General features: G+C 43.9%; 1 protein-coding gene across 1 annotated transcript in view; it reads left to right on the top strand.

The window, feature by feature from the left end:
• The first annotated feature begins 1,251 nt into the window (after positions 1-1,251).
• Positions 1,252-16,824, top strand: part of LOC143964286 (C-type lectin domain family 10 member A-like) — a 47,214-nt gene continuing 31,641 nt past the window's right edge. The window contains exons 1-3 of the mRNA XM_077473989.1: positions 1,252-1,381; positions 9,870-9,950; positions 10,357-10,467. Of these exons, the coding sequence (XP_077330115.1) occupies positions 1,348-1,381; positions 9,870-9,950; positions 10,357-10,467 (226 nt within the window). The 5' untranslated portion in view covers positions 1,252-1,347. The remainder of the gene's footprint in view (positions 1,382-9,869; positions 9,951-10,356; positions 10,468-16,824) is intronic.

Here is a 16,824-nt window from a genome sequence, read left to right as displayed (position 1 = left end):
GATGGATTCCCCTTAGGTTTCCCCATGTCAGCGGGGTCGGATGGCTCTGATTAGCGGTCGATTGAACCCCCGAGGACCGGAGCGCTGAGATCAGGCGTCCATCAGAGTCCGGTGCCAAGCCATGCCCCATGTTTTTTCTTTTTAAATAACAAACATATACTTACCTCCACTGTGCACCTCGTTTTGGACAGAGTGGCCCCCGATCCTCCTCTTCTGAGGTTCCCCGGTGGCTCTTCTCCGCATTACAGTTAACCCCCTAGGACAGTGATGGCAAATCTTGGCACCCCAGATGTTTTGAAACTACATTTCCCATGATGCTCCACTACACTTCAGAGTGCACGAGCATCATAGGAAATGTAGTTCAAAAACATCCGGGGTGCCAAGGTTCGCCATCACTGCTCTAGGAGAAGCGCTCTACCAGTGGGGGAGGTTACCTTGCGGGCGCGCTTCCGAGTCCATCATTTGTGTCCATAGACACGCATGCCTGACTTGGCCCCGCCCCCCGGGGGGCCACGTCATTGGATTTGATTGGCAGCAGCGGGAGCCAATGGCTGCGCTGCTATCAATCTATCCAATCAGGAGCCGGGAGCCATGCCCGAGAGGGAGAGCGCGTCCCCGCTGAGGACATTTACGGGGCTCAGGTAAGTAAAACGGGGGGCTGGCGGTCACTGCTGAAAAGTGAAAAAAAAAAACACGAGGGGTTACAACTCCTTTAATCTTTGACAATCAAACATGGAAGCTGATTGGTTTCTATGCAGGACTGCACCTGATTTTTCACTCTCCAGATTTAGTAATTCCCCCCAATTGAGAGCGATCACAAGGTCCGGGGATCTGGTAAGGGGCTTTGCGTGTGGATTAGGTGGAAGAAAGAAGCCCTGGCACCATTTTTTATTGGACGGTATTTACATCACACGGTGTGGGAGCTCCTAATTCACCTTTTGGATGACATTTTTTCACTTGGCTCATATTATTATTTTCATTATATGAATGTTTTATAAATATTTATGTTTTAAAGGGACAGCGCAACACTCTCTATTTCTTGACTGTTATTTTTGATGAGGTGTAATGCGCGATCATTTATTATAAACCAATCAGAGTCCAGAACCCGCTGAGATAACATATCATGTTCACGAGCGGAACACGTTTTTCTGCAGTAATATTATACAGAATATTGCAGGAATTCACACACTTCCCCTTTGTTTATTTTTGGCATTTTTTTTTGAAAGTTTGCGAAATTAAATAAAAGCAAAGAAGAAAAACAGGGCAACACCTTCTTCTAAGAAGGTTATAAAAATAACAACATATGTTGAAGACGCAGATCGGAATCGGGTTTGACCGCATCATACAATGAGAGGAGCTCAGAAACTGGAGATGGAAAGGGGTAGGTGGTAGATGTGATCATTGATTTATATTTAGGGGGTGGAGGGGGGAGAGATCCGGCAAAAATAACACATAATATTCTTAAATATTCCCATGAAATAATTTTGTTAAGTCTGTTTAATTAGAGTAAAGAGTTTTAGAAACACTTGTAGCCACCACTGACTGGCATCACTAATGGGAACTGATTGGTGGCACTTGTGGGCACTGATTGCTGCCACTAGTGGTCAATGATGGGCACTGTTTTCTGGCACTGATTGATGACACTGGTGGCGCTATAATGTAATCAGTGCCCCCGATTACATGTTTTGTTATCCCCTGGGAGGAGATGCCGCTGATCGGCTCTCCTCGCCACACACTCTGTCAGTGTGAGGCGAGGAGCGCCAATCACCAACATCTCGGTGATTGGACACAGCCGATCACATGGTTAAAGAGCATCGGACGTGGCTCTTTACAGACATGGGGTCACGCCGTGTCCTAACGACACGGCTGCGATCGCCACACGATATACATATGATTCTGATACGACCACTTGAAGTCAAGTTACGTACCAGGTACATGATTTGGTGGCAAGTGGTTAAAAAAAAAAAAAAAGAAAAAAAACTTTCTTTTCTTTTCTTTTTTCTTTGCAAGCAGAGTACTGTACTACTCTAGGAAAGTGATCAAGATTTTTTTTATTGTTATTTGCCAATTTTGATTGCTTAAAACAGAGATAATTATTTTTATGGCTGGCATCCACTCATGTGCCAATATGTACAATTGTGATTAGCTGTGATTGACCAGATATCACATGACACAGATGGGCTGTGATTTTCCCTGACACTACTGTGGACGGTGATGTGACGGGGGCCAGAGGACACTACAGTGTGTGTGTGGGGGGGGGTGATGTGTTGGACACTGCATTGGGAGGGTACAGAACACTACTGTGGGGGCCAGAGGACACTACTATGGGGGGTGATGTAAAGGGGGGCAAAGGACACTACTGTGGACGGTGATGTGAAGGGGGGCAAAGGACACTACTGTGGACGGTGATGTGAAGGGGGGCAGAGGACATTACTGTGGGCGGTGATGTGAAGGGGGGCAGAGGACACTACTGTGGACGGTGATGTGAAGGGGGGCAAAGGACACTACTGTGGACGGTGATGTGAAGGGGGGCAAAGGACACTACTGTGGACGGTGATGTGAAGGGGGGCAAAGGACACTACTGTGGACGGTGATGTGAAGGGGGGGCAAAGGACACTACTGTGGACAGTGATGTGAAGGGGGGCAGAGGACATTACTGTGGGCGGTGATGTGAAGGGGGGCAAAGGACACTACTGTGGACGGTGATGTGAAGGGGGGCAGAGGACATTACTATGGGCGGTGATGTGAAGGGGCTAGAGGACATTACTATGGGCGGTGATGTAAAGGGGGCCAGAGGACATTACTATGGGTGGTGATGTTAAGGGGGCCAGAGGACATTACTATGGGTGGTGATGTGAAGGGGGCCAGACGACATTACTGTGGGCGGTGATGTGAAGGGGGCCAGAGGACATTACTATGGGCGGTGATTTGAAGGGGGCCAGAAGACATTACTATGGGCGGTGATGTGAAGGGGGCCAGAAGACATTACTATGGGCGGTGATGTGAAGGGGGCCAGAAGACATTACTATGGGCGGTGATGTGAAGGGGGCCAGAAGACATTACTATGGGCGGTGATGTGAAGGGGGCCAGAAGACATTACTATGGGCGGTGATGTGAAGGGGGCCAGAGGACATTACTATGGGCGGTGATGTTAAGGGGGCCAGAGAACATTACTATGGGTGGTGATGTGAAGGGGGCCAGAGGACATTACTATGGGCGATGATTTGAAGGGGGCCAGAGGACATTACTTTGGGCGGTGATGTTAAGGGGGCAGAGGACACTAAACTGGGTGGGGTGATGTGATGGACATTGGGAGGGTACAGAGCACTACTGTGGGGGGCAGGGGACACTACAGTGGGAGGTAATGTGAAGGGGGCAGAGGACACTACTTTGGGGGTTTATGTGAAGGGGGCTGAGGACACTATTGTGGGACGGTGATGTGAAGGTGGGGAGAGGACACTGCATTTGGAAGGTACAGAAAACTACATATATGTATTTTTATTGGGAGCTTGATATTTTTTGTTTGCTTTTGTTTAAGGACACCGCCTAGTACACCCTGGGGATTGTTGCTTTCCTCCATCTTGTTCAGATAGAGCTCAACCTCCAAAAGGTTGACTACCCCCCTTTACACAGTTTGTTTCATGTGTTTTTTTTTTTTTAAACAAAGATTTGATAGAAAGTATATTTTATTGTGGTGGACATTCCCTATATACTTTTGATTGGTGGCTGAAAGTCTAGCCCTATGAGACAATGTCTGAAGTACCTCACCAAGAGGGTAGATCTCTGAAGCATAGACAGTATAAAAGAATTGGGGTACAGCAGACATTCAGTCAAGAAGAGGGGGCACCCTTGAAACACATGAAATTCTTCTTGACATCTTCCCAGTCCATCTGGAGGCGTGTGCAATTTCCTCTTAGGATCTGTGATGAACCTTTTGTGAATAACCATTTGTGAGTATATTACATACTTTTAATATGGAAATAAATGTCGTCTTGGTTTATACAAGAGGCTGGTGCGCCCTCTTTTGTTTTTTTGCATGTAGTGCCTATAGATACTCCAGCCTGGTGGACACCAGAGGAATGAGAGACCATGTACTTGAGATGCCTCAAATACAGAGGGTCTTACCACAGCATTGGTGCCATACTTGAGAGCAGAAGATGTGTTATTATTAGCATTGCAAACTTATATACAAAATGGAACAAGATTTTTTATTTAATTTGGATTAATTCTTTAAATGTGTAAATATAGATTGTTATGTGGGTCCATATACAGTATCATATTATGTATTATTGGTTAAATAATAAAGTGGAACTCTCCTTTACTCTACAAGTCTTCATGAATAAATTCCTGGCATCAGAATATACAGTAGCAGTATCATTCTTCAGAAAAGCTCCAACTTTTTTTTTTTTTTTAATCTTAGATTTTTAAAAATCGTAAAAAATGTTCTTAAATTTTTATTAGGTTTTCAACAGAGAGCACATACAATAATGTGTGCGATAACAATCAATTGCAACATCTATGCGAACCAAGGAAATTTGTATAGATGATATACAATGCAGAATAGGTTTCACAAAGTGATGAATCTATAATGAACAAGCAGTATGGATCACTCATCCAGGTATCAAGTGAAAGAGAAAAAGAAAGGAGGAAAAAGAAAGAAAGAGGAAAGGCAGGCAGATCGGACCGCCAAAGGCCTCGCACTCACCGCGTTCTCGCGGCCGCCTGGTTTAGAGAGCTGCCTCTTCTAGTAGCAGAGATCCCTTGCCATCAGCACAGACTAGTCCTGAGTCTGCTCACTCTGCTACAGGCTTTGAGTGGGACCAAGTTACCGGGTGATTGGAGCTCTCGTACAGCTCCAGTTTACAGCCGGGAGAGCCGCTTAACTCAGAGCCAGCTCTGACACTTCACCCCTCCTTCTGCTGCCCACACAACCAGACAGGAGAGGAGAGAGAGCTTTTGCTCCTCCTTCTCCAGCCCTCTTCTTCTGTGTCTGCCCCGCTCACACTCCTCTGAGGTTTTCTCTGTTCAGCCTAAGGGAAGGGGATGTGTGGGCGGGAAGATTCAAGCTCGAGCCCAGCAAATGGAAAGGAAAGATGGAATCTGATCCATCCATTCCCACCTGCCTCCCAGTGAGTACACATGTAGGGGTGCCCTTCCTTCCCTCCTTCTTCCATCCCCCTCTTTCTTTCTATCCTTCTTTCTTTCTCCCTCCACCCCCTCTTTCTTTCTATCCTTTTTTTATTCCTTCTTTTTTTCTCCCTCCACCCCCTCTTTTTCCATCCTTTCTTTCCTTCTTTCTCCCTCCATAACCCTCTCTTTCTCCCTCCCCCTTTCTTTCTTTCTTTCCTTCTCTTTTTCTCCCTCCATCCCCCTCTCTTCCTTTCTATCTTTCTTTCTTTTTTTCACCATTTCAATACATTTTTATTGCCAAATTTTCAAAGAAGTACATAACATATAACAGTAAAGCATGGATATACAGAGCAATCCAAAGGTATGTCCACAATGTAGTCGGCATATATCAAAGGAAACAACCTGTGTAACCTGCAATAATCTAAAACCATACTTGAAGTAAATGCTTTGTGAGTGCTCTGAAGTGCAAACAGATAGCACTGAACCAAATAGGAAGGGAGAGTAAGGGATGAGAGAACAGTTAAAGTTGGAAGAGTCAAGAGGAGGAATAGTACCAACGAACGGGTATCACTTAGAAGTAATGTATTGGGGAATGGGGAAGTGGTGCGAGTACCAGTCCATCCAAGGAGACCATGCTCTATGGGTGTGGATGTAAGCTGTCCTGGATGGGGACAGTATTGCTTCATATACATAGTGAGTGTGAGTTAATTGGACCATGGCCTCTGTGGACGGTGGAGTGGTGTATTTCCATAGTCTGGTGATCGACAGTCTTATTGACAAAAGGATATGGGTAATTACTGTGCGCACATCTGGAGGGACAGTTTCTATAGGGAGATTAAGTAGGGCTAGGCCCGAGGTCATGGGAATGGTAAAGTGAGCAATTTCTGAGATAAAGGTCTCTCCCCAAAAGTTGCTTAGCTTGGGACAGCTCTATGGGATATGGAGGAGGGATCCTTCTCTGCATCCTCTCCAGCATAGATGCAGGAGGTGTGAATGGAATGAAGAGATTTGTTGTGGTGTGAGGTACCATTGCTGGTAAATTGTTTGTGTCAGTTCCCAGAGGGAGGCACTGTGTGCTGTATGGTATATTGACTTAAATGCACGTTGCCATTGGGATGTAGTGAATTGCGTTACAATGTCCTTTTCCAACTTAAGTAAAGGGTAGGGACTTCTCAAATGTCCTTTTTTTTCCTCTACACGATTATAAAAAAGAGATATGACTTTTTTGTTGGGGCCTTGAGGTATAGCCGTGCTGGGGTTGGAATTTCCTTTGTTAGATGTGGCTGCTTAGCTAGACAGTGGCTAATTTGCAAGTATTGGAACAGGTCTGTGGGGTTCATCAACCAGAGTCTTGTTGCATTTAAGGGAAGGATTTAAATTGACCTCTATTATAAAAGGTCACTTACCTCTCTATGGGGGATTTTCAGCAATGCTGGAAGACATAAGCTGGGTATCATCAGCTTTAGTGCTGTTATGGGTATTTTCAGGGAAGTTGTAAGAGTCTGTTTTCACCGGGAGGTTATGAATTTCCACCAGGTAAGTGTGGCGGCTTTGAGTGTAAGTGGTAGATGTTGTGGGATATTGCCTCTTGGGCCTGTACTATATAGCCATTTTTTTTTTAGGTTGAGCCCTGGCACCATTGTTTGTTCCAGTTCACACCAGTGGGTACTATAAGTTGATGAGAGCCAGCTTCTCCACTGTGCTAGGGTTGTAGATTGATAGTAGTCTTTGATTTCCACTAGTATGGAGCCTCCTGCTAACCTGTTTTTGATGAGAATACTGAGAGTTTAGGTGTTTTTGTAAGGAGGAAGAGTAGGAGAGGGGGATATTAATAGGCAGAGTTTGGAAGAAGTATAATACCTGTGGAAGTATTTTCATTTTGAATGCTGCTAGATGGCCTGCCCATGAAAATTCATATTTGGCTAGGTTATCTAGGTCCCACACCATTTTTGATCTCAAGGGTATATAGTTTTCTTTGTACAATCCTTTGGTGGACTTATGCCGCGTACACACGACAGGACTTAAGTCCGGCAGACTTTCGACGGAGTTCTGACAGAGTTCTGACAGAGTTCTGACGGACTTTCCGAATGAACGGACTTGGCCACACACAATCACACCAAAGTCTGACGGATTCGAACTTGATGACGTATGACTGGACTAGAATAAGGAAGTTCATAGCCAGTAGCCAATAGCTGCCCTAGCGTCGGTTTTAGTCCGTCAGACTAGCACACACACGAGTGGATTTCTGGGTCCGGCAGAGTTCTGTCGGAAAAATTTGAAACATGTTCCATTTCTAAAGTCTGTCAGACTTTTGCAAATCAAAAGTCCGCTGCAGCCCACACACGTTCGAATGGTCTGCCGGAATCATTCCGTCAGACTTTTGATGTTGAAAAGTCTGGTCGTGTGTACGGGGCATTAGAGTATCATTTAGGTAACCTATGCCTATATCATTCCACACATATGGGTACTTCAATTGTAACCAGTTGCGTGTCGTACCATCTATGTTGAATTTCAGGATATTTATTGTAGTAGTCATTTATTTATTGTAGTAGTGATTTCTCCCATGGAATCCTCTATGTCAGTGGTCATCAACCCTGTCCTTAGGGCCCACTAACAGGCCAGGTTTTATGTATTACCTTGGGGAGATGCAGACTAGAATACTGCAATCACTGAGCAGCAATCGATATCACCTCTGATGCATTTCATTTATCTTGCAATCCTGGCCTGTTAGTGGGCCCTGAGGACAGGTTTGATGACCACTGCTCTGTAATTCACTCTCTCATCTAGTGAGTTTATTTCAGAGGAGAACTTATGGGTCAGAGTGTCAAAATCAGCATGCAGAGTATTCTGCGGTTATTGGAGCATATCCTTCAGCAATGTGTCCATCACTGGCTGATTAGATGTAGGAAATGAGGCTATAGAGGAGTGGTGGGGAGATTGCATCATCTGATTCTTGTGAACTGTCATCCAAGCGCATTCTAGTTTTAGCAGGACTAGCACACAGCTGGCTGGGTGATGAGGGTGGGTTTGGTGAAGAGCCCTCATTTTGGAATCCTTCACTCCCAGGCTGGTCATCTGGCAGGTCTGTATAGGAGCCCGTTCTGAGAGAGGAGGAGGCAGGGGACGAGGTGGCAGAGTCATCTTGCCGGCCTCCTCGCGTGGGCAGAAGGAAGAATTTGGTTAGCTTCTGCAGGCGCCAATCGTTCTGCCTCTTCCTGGACATATCGGCGGTGTTCCTGTAGGTGTCAGTCAGGTGCTGAGGTATGTCGGTTGCGGTTTAGGTCCCCGGATCCTCACTGGAAGCCCTAAATGCTCGGGAGCTTGGTTCCAATGCTGCCATACGGTGCACGCTGGCCACACCCCTCTATCCTTTCCTTCTTTCTCCCTCCATCCCTCTCTTTCTTTCTTTATTTCTATCCTTCTTTACTTCTTCCTCCATCCCCCTTTTTTTCTCTCTTTCTGTGAAAGCTTGCCAGAATAGGTAGGATGTGTGAGAGCAGCTTCCATGTGCAGCTCTGCTTGAGGAGAACATATCACAATTATTCATTACTGCCCCCCGTACTGTGCCCTCCTGCCCCCCTGTACTCTGCCCTTCTGCCCCCTGTACGGTCCACTTACTCTCCTGCCTCCCGTACTGTACCCTCCTAATAAAAATTAGAAAATTAACTGTATCATATGAATTATTTTTCCCCATTATGGGTGCGAGGGGGCCTCATGTCTAAGTTTTGCCTAAGGCCTCACAAAGCCTAGAGCTGCCTCTGAAGGCAGGAGTCTAGTGAAGGGTGGGGGGGGGGGGGCTGGGGGGGCTAATAGTAGGTTTGTAGCTGCAATATAGGAGACTTACTGAATTTAAGTTACAAGTGCAGTCGACCTTGCTGGGTTTGGTATAACAACTTATATTATGTCATGTCATGTTAGGGGATCCTAGTACAAAGGGGTAGAGACATAAAGTTTGGTTAGGGGACAATTTTTTCTGCCCTAGCAACAGCAAGCCAGGGGGACCAGTCTAGGAGGAATTTTGTCATGGTTAGATTGGCTTTGGTGAACATGTGTTCCAGGTGCATGCGTTGGTTCACAGTGGCTATATCTTGAAGGGTACTGCTTTTCCATTTACATGTGTTCCAGGTGCATGTGCTGGTTGACAGTGGCTATAGCCTTGTTGAAGGGTTGGAAGGGTTCTGCTTTTCCATTTACAGACTATGGTTAGACGAGCAGCAATGAGGATGTGTGTCAGGAAAGGATGAGAATATCTGGGCCAATCTTCTAAACCCAAGGCCAACCGTGGTAGTAATATTTCTCTCGTACCAGCAATATGATTAATCAAAGACTGAATGTCTGTCCAGAATTGTGTGAGACCTGAGCATATCAGTTTCAACTTTTATCATGTACAGTCATCCTTGAGCTCCAGTCAGGGACTTTGCCTAAGGAATGGGTGCTCAACCCGAGACCCTCCAGCTGTCACCAAAGTACAAGTCCCATGGGGCATTGCAAGGCTGACAGGTACAAGCATGACTCCCAAGGGAAGAGGCATGATGAAACTTGCAATCCCACAACAGCTGGACATCCACAGGTTGAGCCCCCATGGCCTAGGATGAGACGATGTCTCCAGTCTGATGGAAGGAATATTAAGTGGAGTGTATACATCGCTCTCACAGAGCTCCATTATATCTGCATTGCATTGCCTGAATATCCTCCCTAGAATATTAGGTTTTCATATGAAGGTCCCTGTTCCTCTATAGATCAACTTTGTGAGGACAATGAATATACCAGCACATGTGATCGTGATATATGGAGGATGAGGAATACATCAACAGCAAAAGGTAAGTTATTATAGAAGTTTTTGGGTATCCTCTTCATCCATTATAGACAGCTGAGGAGTGAGGACCCAAGTCTCTATTTATAGGACACATGTCTACTAATACTGCTATACTAGATTTAGAAACCAAATTAACCAATCAGATATCACCTCTTACTATCTCTGTATAGAGGTAATAAAAGCCAACATCTCATTAGTTGCCATGCTTCAGTATAAATTTCACACCACAATATGATATACTGTATGCTGCGTGACATAATATATTGATTTATAAGAAATAACATGATGCGATAGAGATATACTGTATAACACAGATAAATATAAAATGTCTTTATGTGAGATAAGAATTCTGGAGGATCATTATACCGGCTGATACACGCAGGATTATTTACTATCCTTTCTGTCTGTAGAGAGTCTGTCTGACAGGAGTACAAAGCACCGGGTGATATTGATCCTTGGGGTCCTCCTAATATTGGCCTTCATTACTGTGGTCATCATCATGAGTTGCCTCTTCAGTTACTGTAAGTATCTCTATTATAATTATCATTTGAGTTATTACATGAAACTAAAAGAGAAAGGAAAACTGTACTATTTGAGCATTGGCAGTGAAGGGATGTATTTACCATAACTGCATTCAGGGGTCGGGCTAGAGGAGGCAGCACCAAGCCTGAAAATGTACAAATTGTGATAACGTCTACTTATTTGTTCCTTCTCTGTTCACCTCTGGACACTGATGAGTGTATTCAGGAAGAAAATGTAAGGGTGTGCAGAGGGTGTGAGGGATGTAAGGGAAAGGGGTGTAAGAGATGTTAGGGGGAAATACATTGTTAGAAGTTTTTGAGGTAATTAATATTTTAAGTGATAAAAGTTTCTGAAACTATATGCAAGTTATATGTACGGTAATAAGTAATGGTTTCTGAAGATCGCAGAACAACACAGAGAGGAGTGGTTTTGCTGAGTAGGTATTTCTATTTTTGAGTTACTATGTTAGGACAATGGGTGGAGTTATGCTACTTATCTATAGACTGAACCATATTAGGTATATATGTAAATATGGGTGTTATTAGGATATGCTGACATAACATCATGAAACAGTATCAGAATGGAGTTGGATTATGGAGAGGGGAGGATCGGTGGGAAGAGAAAGAACTCTACACTTTTGAGAATGCAGATCAGATGTCCCTTTCCTCCTTCTGAGGGTATCATCATGCCATATGTTACCAGATGTCAGTCTTGTCTTTGCTTATCTTTCTGAACAATAAACCAACTATTGAACGAACAAAGGATTCTTCAATTTCTACTCCTGAAAATACGTAGCAAATGCGGCCTTGGATGAAGACATACATATCTCCGCTACACACCCTTTAGGAGAAGGGATACTGATTCACATATTACACAAAGACTTTGCTATTCATTCAGAAACGCCCCTGTGAGTATAGTAGAATACTAAAGTAATATGTATTTTACTAGAAAGTGTAGAGTATGTAGAGTTTCTACTACCTACTCACTTTCTTTCATACACACAGGAGATGTAGGGTTCAGGAGATGAGTAGTGAAAAGGGAATTTGGTGCAGGGAATGTAAGAGGAAGGGGCGTGCATGGGATGTAGAAAGAAATACATGGCCGCCACTAATTCGTAGGACCCTATACAGGTCTACTAGCTGTAAGCCAAACGGTTTAGTTTGTTCATTGTGGAAAAACATGGCAGCTTCCTGCTATCAATAGTTGCTAGGGGAGCAGCAGGTGCAGGCCCCCCACCATGAGCTTAGCATCTGTGGCCATGTAGATGAATAGACTGGGTGATGCCAAGTATGTGGTTGTGGCAGGTACCCACTGCGTTCTCAGCAACCACTGACATCACACGACCACCCATGCTTACAGATGTAAAATTGTATTCTACCTTTTGCATGTGTGTTTGAGTATTAGTGATGAGTGAATGTACTTGAAATTGGCTCACATTCAGAGAACGCAGCAAAATATCCTCAAAGTGCCAATGTTAAAGCACACCCTACTGAAGTCATTTTGAGGTGATTATTAAACGTTTGTTCTGGCCATTGTCAAGGCTAATAGGCAAGTCATAGGCAAACAAAGGACATTGTTAGATGGGTACTGCCAAGGGGAAAATGTACCAATGCAAGATCTAAAAAAAAAGGAAGTTGATAGGGGAGTGGATTTTTTATTAAGACTTGAAGTGAAACATTACAAATGCACAAGTCCTTTAAATAACATGACTGGGGAATGCCCTCTAAACCTGCCTGTGAAATGAGGCACTTGTAGGAGGTATTAAAGTGTTATTGTCAGTACTAGAATCCCTTTAGGACCCAGCACAACTCACCTGACACAGCCTGTGTCTGGGATACAACAGTGATTGGCCTGCTCACGTTTAAATCACCTGTATCAGCATTCAGTCAGTGCTCGTGTTAGAGTTCACTCGTGTTTGATCCAGCTGATATTTGCTCTGTGACTTTCGTGTTTGACCCGGCTTGTTTGACCCTCCGTACTTGCTTCTGATTCTGTACCGTTTGGATTCTGATCTACCTGTGTATGACCCAGCTTGCCTAGACTACGCTTTGCCTGATTCTACTAGTACCCTCATCTGCAGCAGTGAACCACAAGGTCCAGCAATCATCTATCCTCATCTACAGCAGTGAACCACAAGGTCCAGCAATCATCTATCCTCATCTACAGCAGTGAACCACAAGGTCCAGCAATCATCTATCCTCACCTACAGCAGTGAACTACAAGGTCCAGCAATCATCTACCTTCGTCTGCAGCGGTGTACTACTAGTCCCAGCTGACCTGCTCTGCTTAGACCAACTCATGGTATGTGCTTTGAACTCTTTGTATAATCAGCACACCTGAACTGTTACTTGTTATCTGCACCTAGCCTGACAGTTATTTCAAAAGAAAATGTGCTGCTAAATGATAGTTCCAATCCTCCTCCTGTTTCTATTTGTAAGCTAAGTGGGATCCATGAGGACATCATTGGCTCCATATTGTCATGGTCATATAGGATCAATGGCGTCATCCAGACAAAAAGGAAAAGAGAGAGGCAGCAAGTGTATGGCCTTCATAAACTATACCAGTCCTTATTCCCTCATCATTTGGCATGTCCCTTGTCATAGGGGCTCCCTTGGTAAGGCATTATGGCTCTATATTGATGGGAACAAGGGCCTCGTCCACACAATTCTGGGCCATGGTAGTGAGGATCTGCCGTCTTTAAAATAGGAAGGTCTCCATATATGCCACTGCTTCCTACTTTATTGACTAAGGGTTTCCTTGTACTGTTGGTTACTAAATACACAAACTTTAATTTTATTTAAGAAAAAGTCCCATGGTGTAAATAGTAAAATCATGCTGTCAAGCAATGCTGATCCATCATCAATCGAGGAAGGAAGGACGGACGGACGGACGGAGCCTGATGGCCACACATCCCCCTAGAATTTAGAGTTAGCCAAAGACCCACACCCTGCCACCCAAGTGAAAATAGAGGCATAAACATAAGTGCTGGAGGCATGGTCTGGCTGCAGAGTGGAATGGCTGCATAACGGCACTGCTCTGTACAGACAGCAGATTCAAAGCCATCGCAAAGCAGAGGAGCCTGCCAAAAATACTCCCCATTACACCTGCCGATATCGAGAACCACTGGAGACCATTGGGGATAAGTCCAGGAAGAAATCTAAGCCCCCGGTAAACTGAACGAGTTCTTACACGGAGTGGCAATGGATTCCCAAGATGACGCTGACTCCAGGAGCACTGCACGCTCACTGCAGGCTCCCCTCCCACCTGAATCCTCTCCTCAAGCCCCTATGGAGAGCTCACCACTCGGGGGACAGATCTGCTCATCTCCTCTCTTTGCTGACAGGCACAAAAGAGCTTCAGACTCCCCTGCTCACTCTCCACTAAAAGCTCAGATGAGTAAAAAGCACATGGGAGATTATGACTTTTACTAATCAGGAGGGGGAATATCTGGGCTCCCTAGCTTCCATCCCAGCCTCTAGCAACCCATTCTCTGAACACATTTTGAAATCAATGATTTTAACACTCCACAAAAACATTCAGGCAGAATTCCACTTGTCAGTGTCCCATGTTCATTCCAGAATTGATCGTGTCCAAGAGCACAAAGCCTGAATTGAAAGATAGATGGAGGAAGTCACTCATTCTTATAATGAATTTATTTATTCCTAGCCTACTCCATTTTCTAAAAGCTAAAGTTGCAGACCTGGAAGACTGCTCCAGCGGAATAATATTAAATTCAGGGGGAAAAATTCTGACCTGGTTCCATTTATCCAGCAAATTTTTCTCAAACGTATTCCATCTCTATTCCCATTTGATTTGTAAATTGAACGAACACATAAGCTCTTTAAACCAAAACATCTGCCTGCATCCATTTTTTTTCAAATAATAGACCAAATCATGAAGCTCTCCAGATCCGCACGCACTCTTCCTGATCCCAACTTAAGTCACTCTTTTTGCTGACATCTCTGGCACCACTGCACAGATGTGGAATTCTCTCCGATAACTAAAGGTCTCAGAGACCGCAACTTGGTCTACCAGTGGGGGTAACAAAACTCATGGTCACCTACTAAAATCAAATTGTGCCAATGCATATGTGTCAGGGCTGGGCTCAGCCCTTCCTCCTCTGAGCTGACCGCTCAGCTGTCGGCTAATTTCCAGCTCCCATCTCTCTCTTCAGTTAATCAACTGTTGTTGATCCTGCTCGTCAGTCCTGCCTACTTAAGCCGTCCATTCCAGAGGAGCTCGGCCTTCACCTTGCTCACATAAGAATCTATGTCCTGCATTCCTGTTTAAAGACTGGCTTTGCTGACATCCCTTCAGGCTACAGATCCTGCTTGCAATTCCACTAATTTGATCCTTGGCTCCTGGCTTGGCTGATGATACATTCCGGTTACTGAACTTTGGCTATGTTTTGACTACGTTTGTTCTTTTTACTTTTATTATTAAACAAGCGTGATTTAACTGTACTTCTGTCTTTCATTGTTTCTGACAATAAGCCAAAAGAAGGATACAAACTCCTTCACAACTAGGGCATCCCCGTAGCACTCCTTCAGCAACAATGCTCTGTGGGTCCATCTCCACCCAGAATCCAGAGCTCCTGGTCCACAGCTGGAAATACATATCTTTTAATGGCAACGAACCCCTTAGGAGTCCTCCTGACTTATATCTAGCTACTCTATCTCCTGAATAGACAGCCATACCTTGTTTCTCCACTACCCAGGTTATAAGTGTACTATGCACACCATACGTCTTTTCTTTTGCTCTGCTTACATTGAAACGCTTTTTAAGTGAGGTTTGTAGATATTAGGTTGTTCTTTACAATGTCGCTTATTTTGTTAATCCTATCTCTGTGGGATTTTTGGATGGAGGATTAGTTTGTTATCTTTACCTGGACATATCGCAGCATCTCTATTTTAACTCACATTCCACTTAAAATTGTCATGCACAATGTTAAAGGGCTGAACAGCCCATTTAAATGCAGACTTATGTGGAAAGATGCTTTATCCCATAAAGCAGACATAATATGTATACAAAAGACACACTTTGCCGCTGAAAAGGCCCCTGTCTGCCGTCACAAATCTTTCCCCCATTGCTTTTTTGCCTCCTCGGAGGTCAAAAAGAGGGGAGTAATGATGGCTGTACGTGATTTTATCCCATTTCAGTTGCGTTCAGTTTAATTCTCTCAGCTATCTTGAACAATCACCCCCTGGTCCTTGTCAATATTTATGCCCCCAATGAGCACCAAAAGCAATTTTTCCACTTCCTGAAAAAAAAAAACCCTCAGCCCTTACCCCAAGAACCAAATAATTATATGTGGGAACTTTACCACAGTCTTAAGCCTCGTACACACGATACTGTACCTCGTACTGACAGGAAATGTGTGATGAGAGGCTGTTCGCAGAAAATCCGAACATTTGTAAGCTCCATCAGACAATTGTTGGCCAACATTTCGCAGACAAAATGTCTCTTGGATTTTCAGAACATGTATACACAAGTCCGGACAAAAGTCCAAAGTACAAACATGCATGCACGGAAGGACAAGCTGGAATCGGTTGGTCTTGTAAACTAGCATTCGTTATGGAGAATTAACATTTGCAATGGGGCAAATTATGAAATCTCTAAATGCAGCGCACATTCTCTTCTTCTTTAATGGGATAATAATGAAGCTGCTTTGCTGGTGATACTGATGGAGTTATTGCAAACACATTTTCAAAGGCTTTTTTTTTTCTAGTGATATCAAGAATAATATTATTATGTTTTTTTTTTTTTTTTATTGCAAGTTACCACAACACCATTATCCCGTCATTTTTAAGATCAAAGATACAACTATGTTGGTGTCCCTTGGTAATTTTATATTTTATTTTTTAAAATGTAACTGCCTACTCCCAAACTGTCATTTAAAGTAAAATACATAGCCAAGTATTACTCTCCACTTTTTTTATTGTGCATTAAAAAAAAAGAAAATAAAATTAGACATGCTATCTGCCAATAGAACGTAACCAAAAAGTGCATTCTATGCATCCAAAAATATAACAAATCAAATCATTATTATTCAACCAAAAAATTAAATAAAAGCCTCATGCATGTGTCCTGCTTCTTAATATAGGGGGTCAACAAATGCCAAGAGTTGGTGAAAGCAGGGGTCTGTTATCAGGAGATAATTCCTAAAACCATCTTGGAGCTCTCGTAGTAAAGGCATATGACATAATTGGTCATGATTAATAATGCAATCAATTTTTGGTCCAAGAAATCCTCCTCCTCATGTTCCTGGACTGGACTTGGGTCAAAGCAATAACTCCAAGGCCAATAATAAATAACACATTATGTCCTCCGATTCAGCAACATGGCTGGTTGACGAA

This window comes from Lithobates pipiens, unplaced genomic scaffold (genome assembly GCF_037356315.1).
Source record: "Lithobates pipiens isolate NorthernLeopardFrog02 unplaced genomic scaffold, aLitPip1_a1.2 Scaffold_8, whole genome shotgun sequence".
NCBI classification, from domain to species: domain Eukaryota; kingdom Metazoa; phylum Chordata; class Amphibia; order Anura; family Ranidae; genus Lithobates; species Lithobates pipiens.
Note: the sequence above shows the minus strand (reverse complement) of the source record. Positions and strands in the feature narration are given on the sequence as shown.